At 40.5% G+C, this 24,976-nt stretch overlaps 1 protein-coding gene across 2 annotated transcripts in view; it reads right to left on the bottom strand.

The window, feature by feature from the left end:
- CCN6 (cellular communication network factor 6) overlaps positions 1-24,976 on the bottom strand; it is a 237,860-nt gene that overhangs the window by 5,657 nt on the left and 207,227 nt on the right. For both annotated transcript variants that reach the window (XM_086925282.1, XM_086925283.1), the window contains one exon: positions 11,515-11,708. In XM_086925282.1, coding sequence (XP_086781408.1) covers positions 11,515-11,708 — 194 coding nt within the window. The remainder of the gene's footprint in view (positions 1-11,514; positions 11,709-24,976) is intronic.

The following is a 24,976-nucleotide window of genomic DNA, read 5'->3' as shown; positions in this document are numbered from 1 at the left end:
CTGAACCCAGATGGGCTGTTTTTAAATTATATTGACCACACATGACTCAAGAGATTGGACAAACAGCTGTTTGTCAACTTTGCAAGATCCAAGAAAAAGAAGGCAGTCACAAAATTAATTCATGTTGGGCCAGCCTTGGTATAAAGATCTGTTATACCACCTTAGCCAAGAAAGATCCTCCTGCTGGCATTTATGTACACTCTGATAAGTCTTGACCTCTAGGGGGTGGGGGAAACCCTCATTGAAGTCAGAAGGGTGGAGAGGTGCTTCCACTTCTTGGAAGAGGTGCTCGAGGGATACGTCCTACCTATTTAGTACTAGCCAAACAAAGAAAGTATCCCACCCTGTTTATGTGTATTTTGTAGAGTACTACTCTCCTCAGGTGGTAAACCGTCTGCTTAGGGGCAGTGAAGGAAAGGATTCCTTTTTGTTATATAAACCTCACCCACTCTAGTATTGTCATGCTTTATCATCGGATTCACCCTGACTCCTAAAGGTCAGCGTGGGCTCAACAATATTTCAGGGAGCACTTAGGAGAAGTAGGCCAAGGGGCTTAAAGATCCTCCGTTAAGTATCCCTTCATTAGTGGAGTTTCTGGGGATATTAAAAATAAGGGGTAGAGTAATGAGGATATAATGATCCTATGACCCTAAAGCCAACATGTTTCTGCCCTTAAAATTGCCCCACTTAACTACCCATTGGGTCCCACTTCTCCCAGCTCTCTGGGTCTCTGGAAACTGGGAGTGCGTCTATTTGTGTGCTTCATTGCCTGCAGAAGCAGCAAATACAAAAATACGCACAAAAAGGGACACAGGGCTTATAATTGGTTGGTATGGGATATCAGATAGCACCGCTATTGTCCAGTGCTCCATCACTTGCTGTACTGTACATAAGAGTATAGGCGGGGTATAGTATACCGTATTGCGAATAGAGGATATAACTCATGGTACAAATGTACTAATTGACAGTGTTGAGTATTTATTTCCAAATCACAGGCACTATTGGTGGTCCAGGTCTACTGGCTAACATTGTCATCTAACGGAAGTCAAACCGTCTCATACTCCTTTCAAAAAAGATGTTATCAGTGTTGTGATTGTACAGAGATTATTTACATCTTAAAGACAAAGGAGTGTATTTGGATGGAATACATTGTATTAACGTATGTCTTCTAGTGCATAAAGGTCGTCACAGATGTGAGCTATCTTGATTCCGGGGCATTTCCCAGTTGGCCCCATGGGATTGCATTGTTGAGCCCTTGTGTGTGCGTCCTGTGTTTGTTATTCCTTCTCTAGTAGTCTTTGGGTCAATCCAGTGTCCACCTTGATTTTCTGAGTGGCCAATTTTAACATAATGTGCTGTGAGTTTCATTGATGTTCTGTCTCTTTGTATAGTGCTCCTATGCTCACTTATGCATGTCTTCACTTTCCTGGTCATCATTCCGATATATCGGCTATTAAAGGGGCAGGTGATCATGTAGATGCCATTATCAGTACCACTAGTGTGGTGTCGCTGTTCCCATAGCTGGGGAAGGCCCAAATAAATATGAGTAGTTTGGGCTGTAAATGGACAGACTTACAGCCAGATTCATGAAAGAGCCGTTTTGCGAGTCCTTAATAGCGATTATTAAGGAATCGCTATTAAGGACTTGCAAAACGGGATTCATGTAGGAATCGCTAAATAAATTGCGATTCCTACACATTCCTTATTTGCGATTATCAAATTGCTAATCGCAAATAAGGAATAACTCCCCATTCATTCCTATGGACCAGGCCCATAGGAATAAATGGGGAGTATTCCTTTTTTACGATTAGCAATTTGATAATCGCAAATAAGATAGCGATTTCAAGAGTGCCAGGGGTGTCCAAAGGACACCCTGTAGCACCCCAGAAAAGCTAATTTACACAGGTGTTGCGCACACACATGTCCAAAGGACATGTGTGTGTGTGTAACATGCAACAGATAAAAATGCACTTAAGTGCATTTTTCTATTTTTTCGCTATTTACCACGAAGTGAGACTTCGTGGTAAATAGCGGCCAAATATTGCGAATTCGCAATTTAAAATTGGTTAATGAATAGCATTTAAGGAATCTCTAATAGAGATTCCTTAAATGCTATTCCTCGCAAATATGTGATTTCGCAAATAGCGATTTTTGCATTTGGGATGATGAATCCCAAATGCAAAAATTGCGCTCGCAAAGGGCCAGATTCTCAGAATCTGGCCCTTTGCGAGCGCAATTTCCTTTCATGAATCTGGCTGTATGCATGAACCACATGGATAATGTCCCCTCACTTGTGGTTGGTTCCAGAGGGTCATTTGTTTGTCTGGATGGTTTTTCCAGCAATCAGTGTGGACCAATTGCATCCCTGATACTCCTGTTATGTTTTAAAAGAAAAAAAAGAGGTTTCTCAAACTTCAGTTGGTTTGAGGTCAAGATGTGCTCTTCTCATCACCGTGCCATATTACCATTATATCATCTATCTATCTGCGCCAGATACAAATTTCATTGGAGAAGCAATTGTTGGTCCAGGTATGTTCTTCCTCCAGCTGGCTCATGCATGTACAGGTGTGTTATATTGAAACAAAGGTGATAGCCTGCACTCCTAAAAATATAAAGTTAGTGAATCAAATGTGATCAAATGTATTCAGGTGCTGTCCCCAATCCCGACTTGCTCCTTTCGGGTGCAATATATGACTATAGAAAAACAGACACTGTTTTGTAAGGGACGCGCTTTTCACTTGCCCTGATGGTGCTCAGTATGTTTATGTCTTTAAACATTAGTATTCAATCCAAATCTTAAAATATAGCACAAATAAATCAGTCAAAAAAGGTATAACAAGGTTATGAACACAGGGTTCTATCATAGATGTGTGTTTGTGGTTTCTCAAACACTTAATATAGGACACACGGGTGGTGGTGGGTATTTTTCTAGATTCACACATTTCTTTCACACACATGATGTTGATTTTACACATATTAGAAGCTGACACGTTGTTGGATTCACCGTTCAGTGAGCACGTTAAACAACAAACACCACACATGTGGTGAGTTCGGGTCTATCATAATCCTTTGAGAACAGTGTATTAACTGCAATAAGTTGGTTTCTTGAGATTACAAGTATTGTTTTCATCATTACTTTTAGTATCCCCCTGAAGAAGGTTATTAACCGAAATGCATTGGGAGTTGTGAATATCCTGATTACATTTGTTCCCGTTCGATTCACTAACTTTATATTTTTAGGAGTGTAGGCTATTACCTTTGTTTCAATATAACGTGCCATGAGCCAACTGGAGGAAGAACATATCTGGACCAACAATTCCTTCTCCAATAAAATTTGTATCTGGCGAAGATATATAGATGATATAATGGTAATGTGGCACAGTGACGAGAAGAGCACATCTTGACCTCAAACCAAGTGAAGTTTGAGAAACCTTTTTTTTCTTTTAAACGTAACAGGAGTATCAGGGATGCATTGGTCCACACTGATTGCTGGAAAAAAGCAACAAGACACACAAATGACCCTCTGGAACCAACCACAAGTGAGGGGACATTATCCATGTGGTTCAGGCAGAGTTTAATGTATGGAACAATTTCTATGCTGTGAAGAGAACCAGAACAAGTTTAAGAAAATAAAGACAAGAACAAGAAGAATCATGATTTATTGATTTGAATATGTATTTGTCATTTGTTTGTTATACCTTTTTTTTTACTGATTTATTTGTGCTATATTTTGAGATTCGGATTGAATACTAATGTTTAAAGGCATAAACATACTGAGCACCGTCAGGGCAAGTGAAAAGTGTGTCCCTTACAAAACAGTGTCTGTTTTTCTTTAGTCATATATTGCACCCAAAAGGAGCTAGTCGGGATCGGGGACAGCACCGGATTACATTTGATCACGTTTGATTCACTAACTTTATATTTTTAGGAGTGCAGGCTATCACCTTTGTTTCAATATAACATTTCTGTTAGCTCCACAGCTAACCAGCACCCACATATAATGGATTTTGAAGAGATTTCTCACTTAACTACAAATCAGGCAGAAGTTAAGGAGTATACCACAGAAGAAGCAGAAAGAATTTACACCCTTATTAAAGAAACGAGGGATTTTCAGGCTAGACCAGGGTCCACCATTCAGTTAATTAAACAGCTACAGTATACACTACGGAAAGAGATTAACCAAAGGCTACATGCCACAACTCTCATTCAGTACCACAAGGTCATACGTATACCGAGAGGTTTACGGATATCATTGAGACCGATGTTGTTCAAATTTAATAAACCATTTATGACGAGATAGTTCCCAATTCTTAACAAGTGTTCGTTAGATCTGATGCTTTTAATAATTGAGGAACTTTCGAGTATTAACAAAGAACTTGAGACAGAAATTCATGATATGAAATCTGAATTATCTAAACATATGTCATCAGAAGAGTTAGAGAAGACTTTACAAGACGTTAATGATAAGCTTGAGCAGCATACCAAGGAGGTACACGAGTGTAAGTTACGCAAATTTAAAAGTGACACTATAGATTACAAGCTGGACGAAGTCTATACATGGGCAGACGCCTATGCACAGACGCGAGTCTTTAAAAAACCTGATGCCTCAACATCAGAGGAAAGCATTGCTACGGAAAAGGACTCTTTGCCCACACGCCCACCGGTTGGAGTAGCATCCGGCACTAGCATTGAGGGGACACTAGCATTACTTCTAAGCAGGATTTTTTTTAGAGTCAGGCCACACGTCCAATCATCCTCCAGAAGACCATTCAATAGCCAAACCAAATGAACAAGGAGGGGACAAGGGTTAAAAAAAGCAGGATGGGGCAAGACGCAATCCCAAGAGGAATTAGTAGTGAGCATCTCCTATTTCGAACTGAGCAATGATGATTACTCTGTTTTGAATAAAGGTATGTCCTTTGTGCCAACTTACCAAACCAATGAATTAGAAACTGATGTGGCACTGTTGAAATTCATGAGGAAACTTAGGTTAAGGTGGTTTTTCCACCATATGGCAGGAGATCCTCAAGTGGATGGCTGTACTTAACACACAGAAAAGGTTTTTAAGCCATAAAGCACATTTATTTCTCTAATTTCCCATAAGTCCTTAGATTTGTTTGAAACATTAATCAAGAAGTGTTTCTCACACTTCCATCAGGTATCTAACAGATGGAGGAATGTAACCAAGACAGAAACAGCGACATTGAACAGACTGGCCACCAATGAACAAATAACATTTTTACCTGCACATAAGGGGGGAGCCCTGATGGTTTTAAATACAACCTATTACAATCTGAAGGTTGATCAACATGTGCAGAACACCAACACTTCCATTTTACTTGACAATGATCCAACAAAAGAGTTTCAGATTATACTATCAGAAATTCTTAAAAAGTCCACAGATCTAGGTTGGATAGAGGAACAGACCTACAAATTCCTTATAGCAGAACACCCTAGAGAACCTAATATATACATGTTGCCAAAACTGCACAAAAATCTGATGGACCCGCCATTCTGCTCTATTGTGGCTGGTTGTGGGTCCTTACATGAACCCTTGGGGAAGTTTTTAGATCACTTCCTACAGCCTTTGGTACAACAGTGGTCTACATATGTACAAGACACCACCGATTGTTTTAAGAAACTTGAGAATGTAATGATATCACCTGGTGAAGAAATGTGGTTAACTACAATAGATGTATCTGCATTATACACATCGATTCCCCATGATGAGGGGATGGAAGCTGTAGAATGGATGGTGCTCAAACATGATTATGATGAAAGTTTGAACATATTTTTGTTGGAACTCTTGCATTTTTGTTTGTACCATGGTTATTTCAGTTGGCAGAATGGATTTTATCTTCAAAAGATGGGTACCTCCATGGGTTTTACTGGGGCACCGACATACGCCAATATCTTTATGGCCAGATTTGAAGACACGCATATTCTTCACAAAGCAGAATGGGCAAATCATCTTCTGCTGTACCTTAGGTACATAAATGATACTTTAATAGCTTGGCGGGGCCAACAGGAACAACTACAGAATGTTAAGAGCACACTGAATCAATGTCACAGTCAGATAAAATGTACTTACTCTATGAGTACTGCTGAAATTAATATTTGGGCATACTGATTGAAAGGAGAGGATATACATTGACCACCACACTGTATAAGAAGCCTACGGACAGGAACAATACACTACATTACGACAGTTTTCATGCACCCACATTAAAAAATCATCTACCACTTTCTCAGTTCATCAGAGTTCGGAGAATTTGCTCAGATGAGGAAAATAGTATTAAAGAAATAGAGACCTTGTCTTAGGATTACAGACAAAGAGGGTACCCCAATGAAGTTCTTAAAGCAGCTAAGCAAAAAGTGTGTCAGTTACAGTGTACGGATTTGGTAAAAGTGACTAAACCTCCATCAAGGAGGGAAGTTTTTGTGCTTAAGTACTCTACAGCTGCTTCAGCCATAAAGAAAAGTATCTTAAATCGGTGGGAGATCATAGAGCAAGAAGCAGATTTTAGACAGGTATTCTTGTAGAGACCCTATGTTTGCCTATACGAGATCTAGGAATTTTAAGGAAATTCTAAATAAAGGTGGAGTCACCCACCTAGATAAAGGCAATAAAGGTATGATGAAATGCCAAAATTGTGGACACTGTGGTGACGTTATAGTTGGAAAAAGTTTCACAGATCCTCACACAGGGAAAAGTATCAAACTAAGACACACAGCTGACTGTAATTCGAGCATGGTTGTCTATGCGATTAAATGCCCGTGCGGATTGGTATACGTAGGACGCACAACTAGAAAGGTAAAAATCCGGATGTCGGAGCACAAACGTATGATTAGAACTGGAAATATCAAATCATGTTTAACGGTACATTGGGGAGAAATGAATCACACCATACCACAATTACGCTTTACAATTTTGGAAAAGGTGTTGCAGTCTGAACATGTTGAGGTCACCCGATACTTATCACAAAGAGAAACATTTTGGATACGTTATTTAAAAACACTGGCCCCCTGTGGGCTGAATGACAAAATTGAAATGTGTTTTTTATGATAACTATGTAGTAGCTGTAATTGAAAATACGGATACTGTTTTAAACTTATTTTGTATAAGATGTTTATTTGGTTTACTGAGCAACAAACTCAACAAGGTGTTTAATATTAAGCACACACACAGGTTTGGTAGTAATAGAGGTTTAAGATATGGGTATTAGGAGTAGTTGTTAAACATGGTACTTTACTTTCTCACTTAGCTTTATTTTCACTTTTATTGTATATTTATTGTTACGTTAGTTCTTTAATAAAGATATGTGGAACAGACGTCATTGTAGTTCTTATTAGGCGTGAGACATTAGAGGCAGCACTCTAACTTTGACTATTCCTAATCGGTGCATATTGTCTTATTTTTCAATAAAACTCTGAAATTCAAGAACCCTGAGTATGCTGTGCATTGCGGGTCGCCAGCACTCATTGTGAACGTATAGAGAGACGTAGTGGAGAAAGATTGTGTTAGAGTCAGTTTTTTAGTTTGGTGACGCATCTGCTAGTAACACGGAAGTAACTGACGTGTTTAAGTTAGGTGACGGTAGGCGTCACTAATGAGCGCGCGCATTCATGCGGTTGAAGACTTTGAAGTGGAGAGAGAAGTGAGGAACCGTGGGTGTTCGTGAAGAAGGTACGGGTGCTGATAATAATGTGAAGTCTTCGAGCGCTTTGCATTGGGATACCAGCATGGCAGTAGCTGATAGTCGGTTTTGCGTTTACTTTATCAGAGCTACCGATAGTAACATTGAAGAGTTGGAGTGCACGGTGGCTTATTTAAAGGACGTGTGCTGCATATTCAAGTAGGTGTTTAGTAGTGGTTAAGGAACATCATGGTTCAGTTTGTAGAGCGTATAGCACGGTACTAGGTTATATTTTATTTTTCTAGATTCACACATTTCTTTCACACGTGATGTTAATTTTACACATATTAGAATTTGGGACGTTGTTGGATTCACCGTTCAGTGAGCACGCTGAACAACAAACACCACACACATGGTGAGTTCGGGTCTTTCTTAAGCCTTTGAGAACAGTGTATTAACTGCAATAAGTTGGTTTCTTGAAATTACAAGTATTGTTTTCATCTTACTTTTAGTATCCCCGGAAGAAGGTTGTTAACCGAAATGCATTGGGGGTTGTGAATATCCATCAGCCTAATGTATGGAACGATTACTGTTTAAGAAAATAAAGACAAGAACAAGAAGAATCATGATTTATTGATTTGAATATGTATTTGGTATTTGTTGTTATACCTTTGTTTGACTGATTTATTTGTGCTACATTTTAAGATTCGGATTGAATACTAATGTTTAAAGGCATAAACATACTGAGCACCGTCAGGGCAAGTGAAAAGTGCGTCCCTTACAAAACAGTGTCTGTTTTTCTTTAGTCATGTACAGGCATGCAATACTTGGGGCAAAAGTACTGCTCATGGAAGTCCCATGTTTCTGTAAATAGAGTTGGTCTTCATATCTGAAAAAGTTCTCAGTCAAGGTCATATGCATCAATGTCACGATCCAGGCTTTGGGTGCATGCCATGGGCACTCTTGTGTACGCAATATGTTTTCAATGACGCGTAGGCTCTCTTCTTGGGGAATAATTGTGTATAGAGCCTCCACATATCATTTCTTGTGTTGGGTCGTAATAAGTATCTGCCAAGATGGTAAGTAGATGTTTTGTGTCTTTCACATAAGATTCAATCTGTGTGACCAATGGGTGTAGGAACCAATCTGTGTACTGGAAAAGAGGTTCTAGAACCGAGCCCATCGCAGACACAATGGGTCTTTCTGGAGGTGGGGTTCTGCCATTATGGATCTTTGGAATGGTGTAGAACTGTGGTGTTCTGGGTTCGGCTGTGTTGAGGAAATTATTTTCCTTCTTTGATAACCAACCTCTTTCCAACGCTTCATCCGAGATTTTCAAAATCTTCTTTTGCAGACGTACTGTAGAGTTCCTTTGAAGTTTAGTATAGTATTGTGTAGCTTTTCTGGTCTTGGATAACGGTTGATCCGCCTTTATCTGCTGGTTTTATCACAAGGTTCGTTCTTCCACTCAATGGTCTTAACGCCTTCTGTTCCCTTCTGATGAGGTTATTGAAGAAGTCTCACCTGGGTTGTAATTGTTCCACGTCATTGATGACCACCGCCTCAAATGCGGTTACTTCTGGTGACATCATAGATAATGGAGGGTTAAAGCTGGATTTCCTCCGCATAGTGGTAAAACCAGTGTCTGCCTCTGTAAGGGGGTTGCCTTCACATTAGGTTTTGACTCAGATTTTTCTGAAGAATTCATTCAATTTGCATCTTCTCTTGAATGTATCATTCTGGGCTGTGGGGACATAACCAAGTCTTTTATTAGGGACTGCCAGTTCATCTGGTGTCAGTGCTTCATCCGTAAGGTTGACCACTAGTTCTACAGAGAGCTCAGTACTGCTTGTTGGGCCCTCGCCTTGATCCTCGTATTCATCCCTTATCTTGATGTGTCGTCCTATTGAATTCTTCTGCCGTTACGTCTGCCTCGTCTGCCACCCCGTTCTAAAAAATACTGCTGGTTCTGTTTGGAAATTAGGCATGTTGTGAAACTGAGGGGGGTCCTTGATATTGTTGGGGGCCATATTGTCCAGGCCAGGGAAACATCTGTGGTGGAAGGTATGTGGGGTTGTACCCTGAGCCTCTTCTGAGCCATTGTCTTCCTCTACAGCTCTTGGAGAAGTTGTCGCTGGACCAATCTTCTTGATCTGAGTAGGATGAGCCTGAATCACTCCTATTTGATGATCCTGCTTCTGAGTCTGGTTGTTTCTTATAATCATCTTTAATATACATATATACTCTCATGCAAATTTTCTTTTTAGGTGTTTCTGTAGTTTACTGATCTTGCTCTACATAAGGTAATCCTTGTGTTCACCAATCTCTTTATTGATTTCTTCCAGGTTCTTCTTAAACACTGTGATCTTTATTTGGATGTTTAATGCATCCTCACTGGTCTTTATTTTGATGAGTAGGGTGTCCAAAAGTGGTTTTGCTGTATCTATGATTAGAATTAACCAGTGATTAATTCTAATCAATGATTTCAAGTTGGGTCAGCCTCGGTGTACAGATCTGTTACACAACTTTAGCCAAGAAACATCCTACTGCTGGCATTCATGTACACTCCAAAAGGGGCATGATGACTTCTACTGCACTTAATAGTGACATACTGATATTTACTGGGTGAACCTTTGGTCCTATCTGCATATCTGTGCAGAGCTTTCAGGGTTCTAATACATGACTTCTTTGGTTGCTGGATTCCACCACCGGGAAAAAGTGGTATTGCTCTGGGATAATTAATATGGTGAGGAATCAGTGGGAAAAGTGTGTATCAGAAGCATAAGTTACTTACCTTCCATAACAGTATTTGAATCAGTACTATATCCTCCCCTATGTTCACCTCCTTCCTTCCCTGTTCAGTTAGTACCATGCATAATAAGATCCCAAAGGAGGAAAGTGTGTTAGGTCACGGTGTTGTTCTGTAGCGGTTTTCAAACCTTTCTTAATTCATCAATAGCCTAATTCATTGGGGTCTCTCAGAGAAAAAAGAACTAAATAGCCTGTATCAGTGGCTCTATAGGCACTCAAACCCAATCAGACTGTTCATTCCTACCGACCTGATATTTTACACTACTCCGCATAATAGACCCTAAAAGCCTCTTTTTTGGTAGGGGGAACACATGTCTTATATTTTACTAATACATATCTAAAAGAACACTATAAAAAGAATCCTAGCGTGTCCAGGAGATGGGTACTGATATTTGACAGCACTGACAGGGGCAAACTGCAGTGACATCCTAACTCATACCCTAGCGCTCATATTTTTGTGTGTGCAAATTTGGCACTATATATACCTCTTCCATATATGTAGCTGTTCGCACAGAAGCTGAAAAAAATGTACATCTTGTAACTCTCGCAAGCTGATGGACAAAGAGAAACAGTTTTATTGCCTGACCCTGTCCATTGGAAAAAACTGTATATATAACACTTTGACACGAATCATTGATATCTCTTGCAAAAAAATATGCATTCTCATGCAAGTTAGCCATCAAAGTCACTGCCTGTGTCGTCACCGCCCATTAGAGAGCTTCGTCGGAAAACGGTGTCTAAGAACAACTCACATAGTTAAAAACAAACGTTCGGCAATTGAATACGAACACTCGGGTCGCGTGGAATGCACCAGGGACAAGTAGGCCGAACTGCAACCTCGCGTATATTTTCCACACCAACAGTAGTTACAGATATAATAGTTGCCATTGAGTGAATTCACATTAGAGGGGAATTTACAGGAAAACTGTTAAGTAGTGCAGACCATAGCCCTCTTTGCATGCTTGTAAAATGCCTAGGGCATCCAACAACAGAAGGATGCATTTAACGAGCTAAATGCCATGGGCACTCTTGTAGCCCAACATAGATGGTCATTTTATTCATTTACCTTTACATGTTTGAAAGTACTGGGGTCACAAGGTCGCACGTAGCACAGCCTTTGTTCTTTCCTCATTTTACATTTATTGTTCTCATTGGTGACCCGAACAGATATCCCAAAGCCGCAGGTTTTGGAGCAGATGGTCCATGGAGTTGCCTGCACCAGGCATTTGTTTTTCCGCACAAGAGGGAGAACCTTGTGAGCTGAAATGCATAAATAAATTGTTTTCTGTGGAAGACAATACAGTTCACCAGAGCAATTAAAGGTGCACTTTCCCTTATTGAAAAATTATTTTAAAAGAAAAAACCCTGTTGGGCAACAAACTGGAACTAGAGCAGTCCCAGTCTCATGTGACTTATAAATTAAGCTTTAGCATATGATTGTGTGCCTTGAAGCAGCTTCTGTCAGCATGCATTGCGTGAAGCGTAACCCAAATTTCGGGATCACCAGGCTATTCCCATGCTGTCTAAAAAGTTGGGAATTTGCTCAATTAGGTGTATACATTTCAACTACATTTGAGACTAATTTAAAATTAGGAGAGGATTCCAGGAGCACTCCTGGGAAAATGCAAAAATCACAATTTCCAGGGAGTAGTTCCAGGAATTCCTTTATGAATTTCAAATTCCTCCTACGCCAAGATATTTCCACATTTGTAAAGGTAGCAGGTATAACTTAATACTTACTCAAATACGTTCCAGTAGTACAAATGCCCTGTAAAACTGATTTATTGTCTCCATGGGAAACCAATTTTTCCTATTGAAAACACCCACCCCTACACACCCTCCTAATTAGGGGGCATTGCCTCCCCTTTCTCACCCTCTATAGAGAGTTGCCAATGCTCCTCTTTCGAGTACATCTCTAACCCTGTTCACTGTTAGAATGTGCCTTATTCAGGCACTGGAAGAGGAGCGAAGGCTCGACGGTGCTCCTAGCTGAACATCCAGGTCTTCTGTTTCTTTCAGATGATGAGAAGTGGAGTGGCAGTCCTAATGTGTTGAGGAAGTTCGTTCCATTTTTTGGTGGTGATGAAGGAGAAGGCGTGCCCTCCTGTCTTGGTTCTGTAGATGCATGGGACTCGTGCAAGGGAGAGAGAGGTGGAGCATGGTTGTCTGGAGGGTTGGTAGAGTTGTAGTTTGTCGTTGAGGTACACTGGTACTGTGTTGTGGAGGGTGTTGTTGGCGTGAGCTCCAGCTGCATGTGCATTTCCTTAGTTAAAAAAGCTACAGTACACACTCTTTCAGTGAGCAGGTATAACCCGTTATTCTGGTTGATTTCAGCAGCAAGATTTCAGAAATGCTCATTTACTTCCAATCGACAGACTAGATTGCAGTCAATTCTCCATTAGAATCAATCCAAATGGGTTTTTGCCCGCACCAAGGTTGAGAAGTTGCATACGTTCCAGTATAAAATGTGTTATGCATGGGCATATTTACAAGGGGTTATCACAACCTGAACGTCACTGTTTTTTTATGTTCTGGTGACGATAATCCCTTTGTCTTATTTACAAGGCGGCGTTAAGCTACCTAAAGTGGCTTAACCTTGCCTTGTAAATGATGTCCCTATTCACTCAACATTTAGCGTGAAAGGGGCGGACAATGGGTGTTGCAGTGTGCGTTCCGCTGCAACACCCATTGCTTTCTGACACTGCCCCCTATTTACAAGGCTAGTGTAAATATGAGGCAGCACCAAAAATAAGACCAGGGAGAACCTGATCTTAAACTGGCGCAACAAGGGGAAAATTATTAATTTCTCCATGTTTTTGCTTTTTCTACGTGGGATGCATTTTGCTGCACACATAGAAAGAGCAAATCCCCATCAGTTATTGTTCATGTGCAGGAAGGTGTCCGCTCCTGCACATGAGCAATCATTAGATAATGACGAGTTGCATTCTGCAGCACACATAGAAGTTACAATTCGCCATTAGTGATTGTTCATGTGCAGGGGACACCTTCCTGCACATGAACAATCATTCCCTGCTACCCAGGCATCCTTGCACTATGGTACACGGGTGCCTGTGTTGGTGCTAGGCAGCTAAACTTAGCTCCAGCGCTAGGGGAAAGGCAGGGGTGCACCATATTATTGTAAATACGGCACATCCCTGTGTTCTCATAATGTTGGAGAGAGGCGTTACCAATTATGGCATAACACCAGGCTCTGCCATTCTGTTGTAAATATGTCCCTTAGAGTCTTTGTATTTGTTCCAAGGCTCTCAATAACATTTGCCCTCCTTCATTTATCAGCTGTTCATGATTACTTTCCTGCAAGACTACTATGTTCTTTCTCAGCCTATACTTTACAAGTGCCTAGAATCTGAACAACACAGCATTGAAGCTGATTGTGTGCCTATTTATTGGTTAAAGCCTGATGTAAGCTTCTTTTACTTATTTGATCAGAGTAAAATCTGCTAAAATTCAGGAAACAACTGAAGACCTGGCTATTTGGCAATAATTTTCCATTTTTTTAAATCTTTCATTAGTAGCTGTGGTGTAGCATCAGGTCTGTAGGAGTTCAAGGAGGCCTGTAGGCAACTGCATGCTTTGCAAAACTTTAAAATAAATGAACACATTATTAATTAAACCTTCAGTGTGAAGAATGGAATCATAATCTGGTGAGCCACTGTTCTTACTTCACTGCTGCTATGTGATTTATGAGAATACCAGTATTCCAGCCTCCTTTGCATTGCCTGGGTTTCAGGAAAGTGGAGAAAGAGTAATTCTAACCTCCCACCAGTCACCATAGACTTGAAAGTATGGTCAAATGATAGACCATCTGCTCAGGCACAATTTCCTCTCAATAGATTCGAGAAAGGTGGGACAATGTAATGTGATATGGTTCTGTCACCATTTTCGAAGAGTCTCATGGGTCTATATAGAGACCCATGACAGACAGTGGATCTCTGACAGAGCCAATGCCAGCACAACACCTCCTCTCAACTATCTGAGACAGACAGCCACTGCTAGGAACTTGCTCAACTGACCTATTGCAGTTTTTAGAGCTGGTCTTCATCAGAGGGAATTTTCCAACTCATGGGCCCAAGTGACAATATCCATAAACCTTTAATTCTCTAGTTGTGACATTACAGCTCAGGGCTCTCTTACTGGGCTATAAGTCCTGGAAATGGGTGCAGCAAAGCCAAGCATACAAAAATCTTTCATGCATTAGGAGTTGTGGAAGATGAAGTGTTTCCTTTCTTTGGCCTCTGAAAATAGATTCATGGGTTTTACGGTTCTACAAAAGACATTAGCAAACAGATATATCGTGAAACAATTGATGGATCGCTTCAGCTGATTCTGCAATAATGAGCATTCTATCTGCCAGACAGACGAAGTCTGAAGGCCGTACCACTCTTCTCAATCCTCCATTCTCCATAAAGCTTTTTAAGGAAGAGACTGTTTCATAAACAACACATATACTAGAGGAAAGTTATGTTCCAGGCTAAAATTTGGTCTATTTTGACCTTCTTACTAAATACCCTTGCAGAATGGTAGTTGTCTGTTATACGCCTTTGCATCTCAATACTTTCAACACTAGCAACGTTTCCATCAACACAGGAGCATAATGTTTCCTGTTTGTTAAAGGGGCTTTCAAATACAAGTAAATTCCTATGACATTAATATTTAATTGAACGTTTAGTGTAGGACTTGCTGTAAGCCTTGTCACCACAATCTGTTAAAAACTACAGATTGTACCAAAAACGTTTTTGCCCACAAAAAAACTAGACCCCAAAAAATAAAATCAGTAAATATGCACATCAAAGTATCAAGCAAAATACCAAAACCTATAGATAACTTCAAAACTACTATACGACAAAGTCTGGAAAGGATCCATAAGTAAGCAAAACTGGCTATCCAGACAGATGTAATGCCTAAGCAAACCAATTCCATTCCCCTGCTTTGAACAAAGCCAGACAGTACAATATGTTCAATCTCTCAAAAATCAAGACGATATCATTGTGCTATCAAAATCCAAAATGAAAGCAATGCCAAGGAAAACCAATTCCAGTTTTTCTTGTACTAATCAAAGTCAATCAACATAATATAATCCAGCCCGCAAAAATCAAGATACTACTATTGTTCCACCCAATTTGTTCACATAGTCATTGGTTATCGAAAACATGCAAGCGATATCTGTCCAAACAGCACTATCACCATGATTGATTGAAGGAGAAGAGCAATCAAAAAACAATTCCTTATTTGAGGCAAACTACACGTCAACAACTTAGCTAATTTGCACTAATGAGATTATTTGTAATTCTCAATTAAGATACTCAACTATACTTTTAACTGCCCAATATATTTCAAAAAGTCCACAGGATTATTTAAACCGATTTAATATTTTACAAGTTCTAGAACCTAACCACATCCTTCAATTGTAAACTAATCATCAATCAATGTTGCCTTTTTACCATCTCAGGTCGGAGAAACCAGGAATCAACAGAATTAACTTTGACTAGTGAAACAGAGTTAGATTTGTTATCTTAAAAGCACATATTTGTTGAAGAGGGAATCATAGTGTCAAAGCCCAAACATGAACTCTATTCCATATTCTTAATTCCCCAGCCAGAAAAAGAGGACTCCAGAAAACAGCAGCAGACTCCACAACCCCACTATTCTGCAGAGAATGGAAAATGATCAATGCAAGGTGAGTAAAACTTCTCAGCGTAGGTTGGAACAAAGGATCACAGAGAAATTGTCTCACTTCAGCAAGACATGAAACAGGAAGCCCTTAAATCAATAATTGGTCCAGAAGTACCAAAGTACAAAGGAGATAAAATAAAGTCAAAGTCACTTACTCATGGAAATGCATTTGCAGATTAAAACAGATAACAGCAATACACTCCAACAAGACTAGTGTTGATTAGAAGTGACATCTCATCCAGGGTGAGGGGCTTTACTTAATGTCTCATCCATGACCAAATTTAACATCTTATCCAGAATCTGAAAAAATCTGATCACTCACCCCCTCCCCTTGCTGCCCTGCACCATCTTCTAAACCAGTGGCAATATTTACAAAGCCATCATGACCAGCACATCCCTTACACTGCAGGAAAGCTCACCATATCTGGTGGTTCTCGGCACACCCACAGCCAGGACTCCATGAGACTGCAGACTAACAAGTGGGATACCATACGCATACATAAATGCATAAATATAATGGGCCTTCAATAGCATCTAAACAAAATTCCCTCTTCTACTGTAACAAAACTGGCGAAAAAACTAACGGTTCAGACAATACCACTAAATTGCCTCAATAAAATGGTGTTCCTGGAACCTAATTGGTTGGGACCAATTTCTGAAACAAGATAATGCAATAACATACACATCTGCCTATTAAAAAGATGAAACTTCGAGGTCCCCAACTCTGCCCGGGTCCTGCCTTCGAATTATCATATGAGAACCCTGTTGGACATCCCTGGTAAAATGTATGTGCTGCATCTGCTGGGATTATTAAAAGACAGGATGAGTGGGGCTAAAATTCTACCTTTGGCCTAAATGGGATTTTGCAAAGGGTATTCAACCACGGACGGCTGCTTAATATCTAACCTGTCGGCTGAAGAATGCTCCCTGAAAAGGGAACAGTCCCTTTATGTGTTTTACATCGGTTTGTCAACAGCGCTTGACACTCTAAACAGGACTCTACTCTGGGAAAAGATGGCCAAATGGAACTGCCCCCCAGGACTATTGAAGTTGATAATTCAATTGAATGATGGCTTGTGGACTAGAATAAAACTTTGGGGCAAGCAACAGGGCCTTGTCCAAAAAGATCTTTTTGCCTACTGGTCTTTGGCAGGGGTCCAGCTTGGCACCACTCTTGTTTTCAACATATATAGTGGATGCCATGCTAGGCTTTAATCAGCTCTGGTCTTTCCCACCTAGACTTGAAACGGAGGCTGTTTCTGCTCTGTTTTATGTGGATAACATGGTGCTATAAGATCTGATGCCGGTAGGTCTGCAGAGGCAATTGGACGCTTTCTCTCAATATTTTAAGGTGAATGACTTGAAAATAAATAATTTTATAACTAAAGTCATAGTTTATTTAAAAAGGAATGAGGTAGCCCCATAAAGTTTAAGTGGTGTTTGTGAGTTTTTAAAAACATTTTTAACATAATTTTATTGATTTTATAATAGAGGCCAACGCCCAAATACAGTCATGTTAATCCCTGGGAACCATGCAATATAAATGATTGCAGTGTTAACCAATACATCATAGTCGTAGAAGATATGTCTGTACAGTTTACCAGGAAGAAAGATGTAGCCATATATTAAACAGTGCAAATAATAGGCAATGTTGGATCAAAATGAAGCACAGGATAACAGCATTTAATGAAAGTAGCAATTGTGGCGTAAACAAGGGTAGACTATCCATTGTCACAACATGTCTAATCCTCAATAAACAAAAGATATAAAGATAAACTAACCCCCACCCCACTGTTCTCTGATTCCAAATACTGTCTGAGATCCCAAACTCCTACGAGGCCATCCCTTGTGCAGATAGAACATGATACATAATAGTGCCTAAGAAAAAAAATTCATTGAACCACAGCCTTAACAGCTACACGCAGACTGTTGTACACGTGTACACCATTATTTTTAAGCGGGAAAAAAATAATAATAATTGTCTGTGTACAAGAGGGTGACAAATTAGTCATTCAAGGGAATGCGGGATTAATGGGGTGAGTCAAAGCTATTGGTGATGTCGGAGGTGTAAAAGAATCTATAGTTTTGAAGACTTCCAACAATTGGTCCCTTTTCCAATGAGATAGGAATCTTACGCAGGCCCCGGAATTCCTCCTTTCGGATTATAGTACTTTCAGCAAGGGCCCATTGTGTCAATTCGGTATGCCAGTGTAGTGGCATAGGAGGAGAGGGAGACTTCCACCTCATTGTAATCGCTCGCTTAGCAATTAGGAGTGCCAAGTCAGTGAATTTGAGTTGTATCTCTGTCCCTTAGGGCATATATGGAGGCCCAAAAGGCAAGCTTCAGGAGCTAGCCAGTCACAGGTGTTAGTGACTTGTGGAATAGTATGAATGACGGCATGCCAAAAGAAACGCAGTCTAGGACAAGCCCATAGCATATGGATAAGAGTTGCATCTGCGTCCAGGCATTTAGGACAGGAGAGTTGGGCCTCCGGATACATACTATTAAGTCGGTGTGGTGTGAGGTATGTTCTATGTAAGATCATCGATTGGATATATTTAATTCGGGCATTACCGGAAATTTTCTTAGGGAATTCCAATATAGAGGACCATTCTTTGTCTGTAAATTCCCTGTTGAGATCCAATGACCATCGGGTGCGGAGTAGGAGTAAGGTTGTGCTGGAATGAGTTCGGATACCCCTGTACAGCCATTGTGTAAGGTGTCGGCCCCTCCCCATTAAGTACATTGCATGGATTAGAGCATATGTCGGAGGTTCGGGCCCATTAGGGGCCCAATGTTGTTTAATATAACGGACAAGCGCTGCGTGTAAGAGAAATAAAGTCGCAGGGACTCCATGAGTACGTTGAAAATTGTCATGATCAGTCTGGGTTGCTTCGATGAAGAACGCACCCACAGTCGAAACCCCTTCAGTCGTCCATAAGAACAACCTGTTAGCAGTGACTATTCCAGTAGCAGTTGGGATTCCCATTAGCGGTATGTTATCGGAATATGGAATGGCTTTCTTGGTATATTTGAGTGTTTGTTTCCAATAAAGTAGAGCCATAGTGAGTAATGAAGGAAGCACATGTGGAAGCCTACCGGTGGGTAAGAGGATGTTGTGTAGAGTTCCCTGGTGCAAAAGTTGAGGGGTTTATTCTATTCCCTGCAGTTGACGACCCGCCAACCAATATGAAAGCCATTGCAATTGGCTAGCTAGGCAATACTCCCTAAAATCAGGTGCACCTAGACCGCCCTCCTCTGGTCTCAATTGTAATTTTGCCAATGCAATCGGTCTACGGCCATTGCCCCAAATCAGTTCAGTCAATAATGTATTCAGAGTTTTAAAAATGGAAGAAGGGATCACAACAGGCAAGTTAGCAAAAAAATAAAATAATCGAGGAAGCATTGTGAGTTGTTCAAGTTGAGGTAGTAAACAAATCTAGAGACCGTGGCTTTCTTTTGAATCAACATCTACATTTTAAAACTCATATTGACCTCCAGGAATCGTGTGCCAAGTCCATCCCTGTAGCTTTACAAAGAGTGGATTTAGCCCTGGGCCATAAGTCGGCGGAAGTCTTCAGAGAGACGTACAACGCGAAAATCGTAAATGTTTTACTTTATGGTTATGAGGTTATGGCAGCTGAGAATATGGAGCATTTGTAAACTATTGAGACCAATATCTGAAAAACATGTCTGGGGTTACCTAGAGGCTCAGTGAATAGTGCCTAGAGGCTAGAGCTGGGCCTCACTTACATTCTACTAAATATAAAAAGTGGATGGTTAATTATTTAACCTGTCTTTTAAAATCAGAAGGCTCTTTAAGGCATATTGTAAATTCCCATTTGTATGGGAAGTATGTTGGTCAATGAGTTGCTAACCTTCAGGAAATTAAGTCCTCTCTGGATCTCCCAGTATGAAATGAAGCCCTATACATGTCTACATTCCAACATAAATTAGTAATAAAGTCTCTCATTAGAGAGTACTCGAGCAATAGTGATCTAGCAGATGTGAGTAAAAGAACTAATCTGTAGCATTTATTGAAGGCAGATTATAATGGCCCGATCGGGCCATATCTGCATAACATAAAAAAGTCAATATGTAAGGAGGTGGGCTTTGGAGGCATGGCTGGATACGGGCCCATCTTTTACCAGGTGGAAAGCGGTCAGATATGCTGAGATAGAAAATATTTGCCCCTTTTGACAAACTGCTGCATTGTCTCCCTTGCATAAAATTGTTTTCTGTATACACTTTGATCAAACAAGACAAACCTTGTTACTGCTGTTTTTTTTAGAAATTTGCAGGTATGGCGAATCAACGATTTAATGAGGACAATTTTAAAGTACAATACTATGATTGTTTGTTTTGCTCTAGGACCATTTTTGTCAGTAGTAGCTGAAAGGTTAGCTACCTTGACAATTTTGAGGTATATGATTTTGTGATATTTATGAAAATGATTTTACTTGTGTGGTTTGTCATGGCTGGAACTAGTGCACGCACGCATTTGGCTAAGCTTTCTTTTTTTTCATCATTTTCTCCTCTATATTAGCTTTTCATTCTTTATAATTAAAGAATGTGAATTTCTTTATGTGCTGATTGTTTTTTGCACAAAATGCTGTCCCTATTGCGTATATGAATTATATCAGGCCTTCATTTTCCAAAACTGAAGAACGTGCATTTTTAGGAGATAACTGCTCTTTGTAAAAAAAAGATTTGCCCTTTCAGCTACATGGATTATAACGTTATAATCAAACTGTCGATAAACAAATTAAGTTGATCTGCACAATTCCATCTATAGTGTATACATGGGGGTAATCCTAGAACATGGCATGTGATCGCTCATACAGCCCCTGGTCTTGTATTGGGGGCTTGGTTTGTATTGTAATTACCTATATCGATCGTACTTGTTCTTTTCTTATTAACAAGGATTTGAGGCTTGTTTCCACCTTGGCTTATCGGTTTTGTAGCATTTGGGATGATTGTACTTTGCACACGGACCAAGGGTTAGTGACTTAGGGCCTAATTACAAGTTTGGCAGTCTACTGGACCACCAAGCTCATGGTGGAGGTGCAGTGGTGGTCGTGTATCGCCACACTAGTGGTTCGATCACCGTATTAAGAGTATGGAGGTTGGACCGCAATAGGGCTGCCGCAACCGCTAGGGATTCCTGATCCCTGGTGGCGCTGCAGTGGTCAGAGGCTCCAATATGCTTGGTGGTGCTCCTGCGGCACAGTCAAGCATATTTGGAGTTTCCTCACCGCCACAGTTTTCAAGGTGGTGGAGTCGCAATGAAAAGGAACAGGGCCCCCTGTTCCCTCAGGGCCATGGGATGCAATCAGGGGGTTCTTGGTGTGCCCCCTGTCTGCATGCACCCCCTTTCCTGAATGGGTTGGACTGCACTGTGCATGCCTTGCAGGAACAGGCTTTGGCACTCACATTTCGGTGCCTTTTTAATAGGCACCGCCTTGGGAATGCCAAAGGACCGCCCGCCAGACCACAAGGTAACTCGTAATATGGCGGGTGGCCGGCGGTGAGGTTTGGCAGTATGGGAGCGGGTGGTGGGGTGGCGGCTCACTTCCACACCGCTAAACTCAAAATCAGGCCCTTACAGGTGTCCAGTTTTGAAGGCATATGTCTGCTCATAAATATAGTATGTCTTCATTGGTGATTTTATTAATTTTGACGTATACATTTTTTATGGCTATGTTGAGATAAAAATGGAATGTATTCCCCTATTGACTTGATATCAAACTAATAATATAAATGCAAATATAACTCTTCCTTGATACAAAACCTTTTGCAGTCCAGCGACTAAGCATTTAACAATGGGAAGGCCAGCTTGGAGCTTAACAGCTTTTGTCTCAAGGAAACAACAAAAAAAAGATCTCTATAATTTTACATACTCCCTAAGATCCACAGATCCAGAAATTGTTCTTGTGGGTGACCAATAGTCTCATTAATTGGTACTATCTTAGAAGACATATCAAAAGTTTGTGACTTCTTTGACTTAATTTTGCGGCGTGAGGTAGAGCAGATTCTGTCTTATCATAAAGACACCACGGATGTTCTGAATGTGATTCAAATGATCAAATAGAACACAACATCAAAAATAATTAGCAGCCTAGATGTAAAGTCTCTTCACGTCAGAATTCCAAGGGAACCCACAGTAAAGGTGATTGGTCAATTCATAAGTACCCTGGTGTGGTTTTGTTAGACGCCTATCCCTGGAGTGGTCTTGTTACACGTCTATCAGTTTTGTAATGGATTGTGCGGAAATGGCCTTAACAAAAAACTTTTTCACGTTTGAAAATGTTTTTTATCTACAGTGGAATGTGGGGTGTCACTGGGCAATCCTTGTTCACCAAGCCTAGACAATTCCTATGTGCATACTTTTAAAACACAATATATCCAGCCCCTAATCTGTACATAGAAAAAGAATCGGCTTTGGTATTAGTATGGAGATACTTCTTATATGGCCTGGCAATAAAAGAGAAGCCTGGAGATTCCTACTACTACTAAAATCTGCTAAAAACAGTCTAGAAAAAATAATGGGAAACTCGGCTGGTTACCGAAATAATACAGTTACACACTATTGCATATGACAATTTTTCTATGCTATCACACACACTAAAAAGATAATTAGCAAACATTAGATCCCTGAAATTGGGGACAGAAAATAGTTAAAACCATGGGTTACCCTTAAAATATGATGGAGGAGTATTTGTGAATAACCTGCCCATACTCTTCACAAACCCACTCTTTCTACTAGCAGTAGTGAGATACCATTCTTGTAGACCATGTAGCGTTTGTATAAAAAAATTTAAAGTACTAATTTCGTTTTCAATCTACACCGTGCGGATGTAATATCTACCATCACCGATCCAAGCAACTTAAAATATATAGGTATGATCAATCAAAAAATAGGATCACATCTCTTGGAACATAAAAGCATCATGTGCTGTGTGAGACTGATACCAAAGTTAGCGTTTCATACTTTATTGAAAAGAGGCACTCAGAAAAGAGTTCAAACAGACTGATTGAAACAAATACAACCTGGCTCTAAAAGTACAACATGATTCAGATTCCTGCCCCTCTCGCTTTCTCTTGATTACTTACTTTATTACTCCTTCCCTTGGACCCTACCCAAACATACAGCACATTCAACAAAACAGCTGGTACGTCCTTTCAATATTAGAGTCACTTCTTCACAAACATAGGAGGAGATGCATATGGAGCCTCAAAAACTACAGTGACCTGGAAAAGGGAGTTGCCAAGAAGAGCTGACTTGCAGTAGGGGACGTCTCTGGAGCTAATCGGAGTGCTGGGAGGTGCCCCTACATCACACAATTTTTGAGCTTGGCACATTGCACCAAAGTTCCTAAGCATGACTGCTATTATTGTTCAGCCCTTCGGGAAAGGATGCCATAGGAGGCCTTCTGAAGGCTGGAGTGAGTTGAGTCTTCCTGCTTCTCTCCTGTCAACCTGGTACACTGCATCATGAAAGAGAAGTCTGACCACCTCCGACGGGTTTCCTTATGCTCGCCCACCAAGAACTATGACACATATTGGAACCACTCTTAACTTTTAGCCTGCCCATATCCCCAATTAGCTCACCAGTGACCAGTGGTGGGCTTGTCACACCTACTGTGCAGGAAGAGGTTTCTGTTTGGGCCTGCATTCCACCATCAGTGATTTCAGCACCCTCTGGTTAATCTGGAGCTCTTTTGGCAGTGCCATGACAGAAGGAACTGCCTCACACCTGCAGTGCATCCAGCAAGGACCAGTAACTGTGAGCCTGCTGCACTTTTCAAGGTATAAACTGACTGAACACAACTCAGAGACATGTGAAACCCAGATACTGTGGGACTAATTTCTAGCTTCTATGACACTGGGTACCATTAAGAAACAGACCTGTGGGTCACAGATAGAATTGCGAGCTCATGCTTCACACTATAACCCTGCATCTCTATTTTCCTTTATGGAGCACTATTGCCTTACCTGTAGCACCTCATTAAACTGTGTGCTCCCTTGCATGATCTATGTTGTATTACATAGCTCTTTTAAAGTACTTTTGCTTTTTCATAAATCTTGTGCATGGGACTGGACCGTCCTTACTGAGTCCTATAGTGGGATTGGGTCTCTACACCTATGCTACATGCCTGAGACGTTTGGACTGCGCAACTTACTATCCTGAGAGGCAAATGCTGAATGTGTGTACTTGGTGCTGTTTTCAGTCAGACAAGAAGAAAAGGAATTGATGGCTCATCAGCAAGACAGCTCCCGGCTGTGAACAAGTGAGAATGCTCAACTGTAGAATGAGCCTCCATAATTGTTTTTCCATGATTTCAAAGTCATGATTACTGGTTCCTTGGATGCATGATCTTTTAGCACCTATGCTTGTCAGTAAGGTAGCTATCTGTTTTTTGTCCGGTGGAAGACCCCATCCAAATCATTTATTGGGATCAAAACTTCAACAACCTGATAATCCTAACCACTCATTCATTGCTGGACCACATACAATCTGAAACTAGTATTTGTCTGGATTTTGATAACATTTTGTTCTAGTAGTTAGGTCTATGAAAGAGAATATGTAGGAAATTGAATAGTTAGTTGGGGGGGGGCAGTTGGTGAAAGCCCTATTCAGGCAACAGCCCCAATCTTTACTAGGGTGAACCATAAACATCACTAAATTAGCCAGTGCTTAACCCTCTGGTAACTTGGCACAAAGCAGTCAAGCTTAACTTAGAGGCACTGTGTAAATTATTTATGCAGCACACAAACAGTAGTAAAGTGAAAATATAACACCAGAAAAATCCCAAACCAATTTAGAAGAATA

This window comes from Lissotriton vulgaris, chromosome 6, assembly GCF_964263255.1.
Source record: "Lissotriton vulgaris chromosome 6, aLisVul1.2, whole genome shotgun sequence".
Classification (NCBI taxonomy): Eukaryota; Metazoa; Chordata; class Amphibia; order Caudata; family Salamandridae; genus Lissotriton; species Lissotriton vulgaris.
Note: the sequence above shows the minus strand (reverse complement) of the source record. Positions and strands in the feature narration are given on the sequence as shown.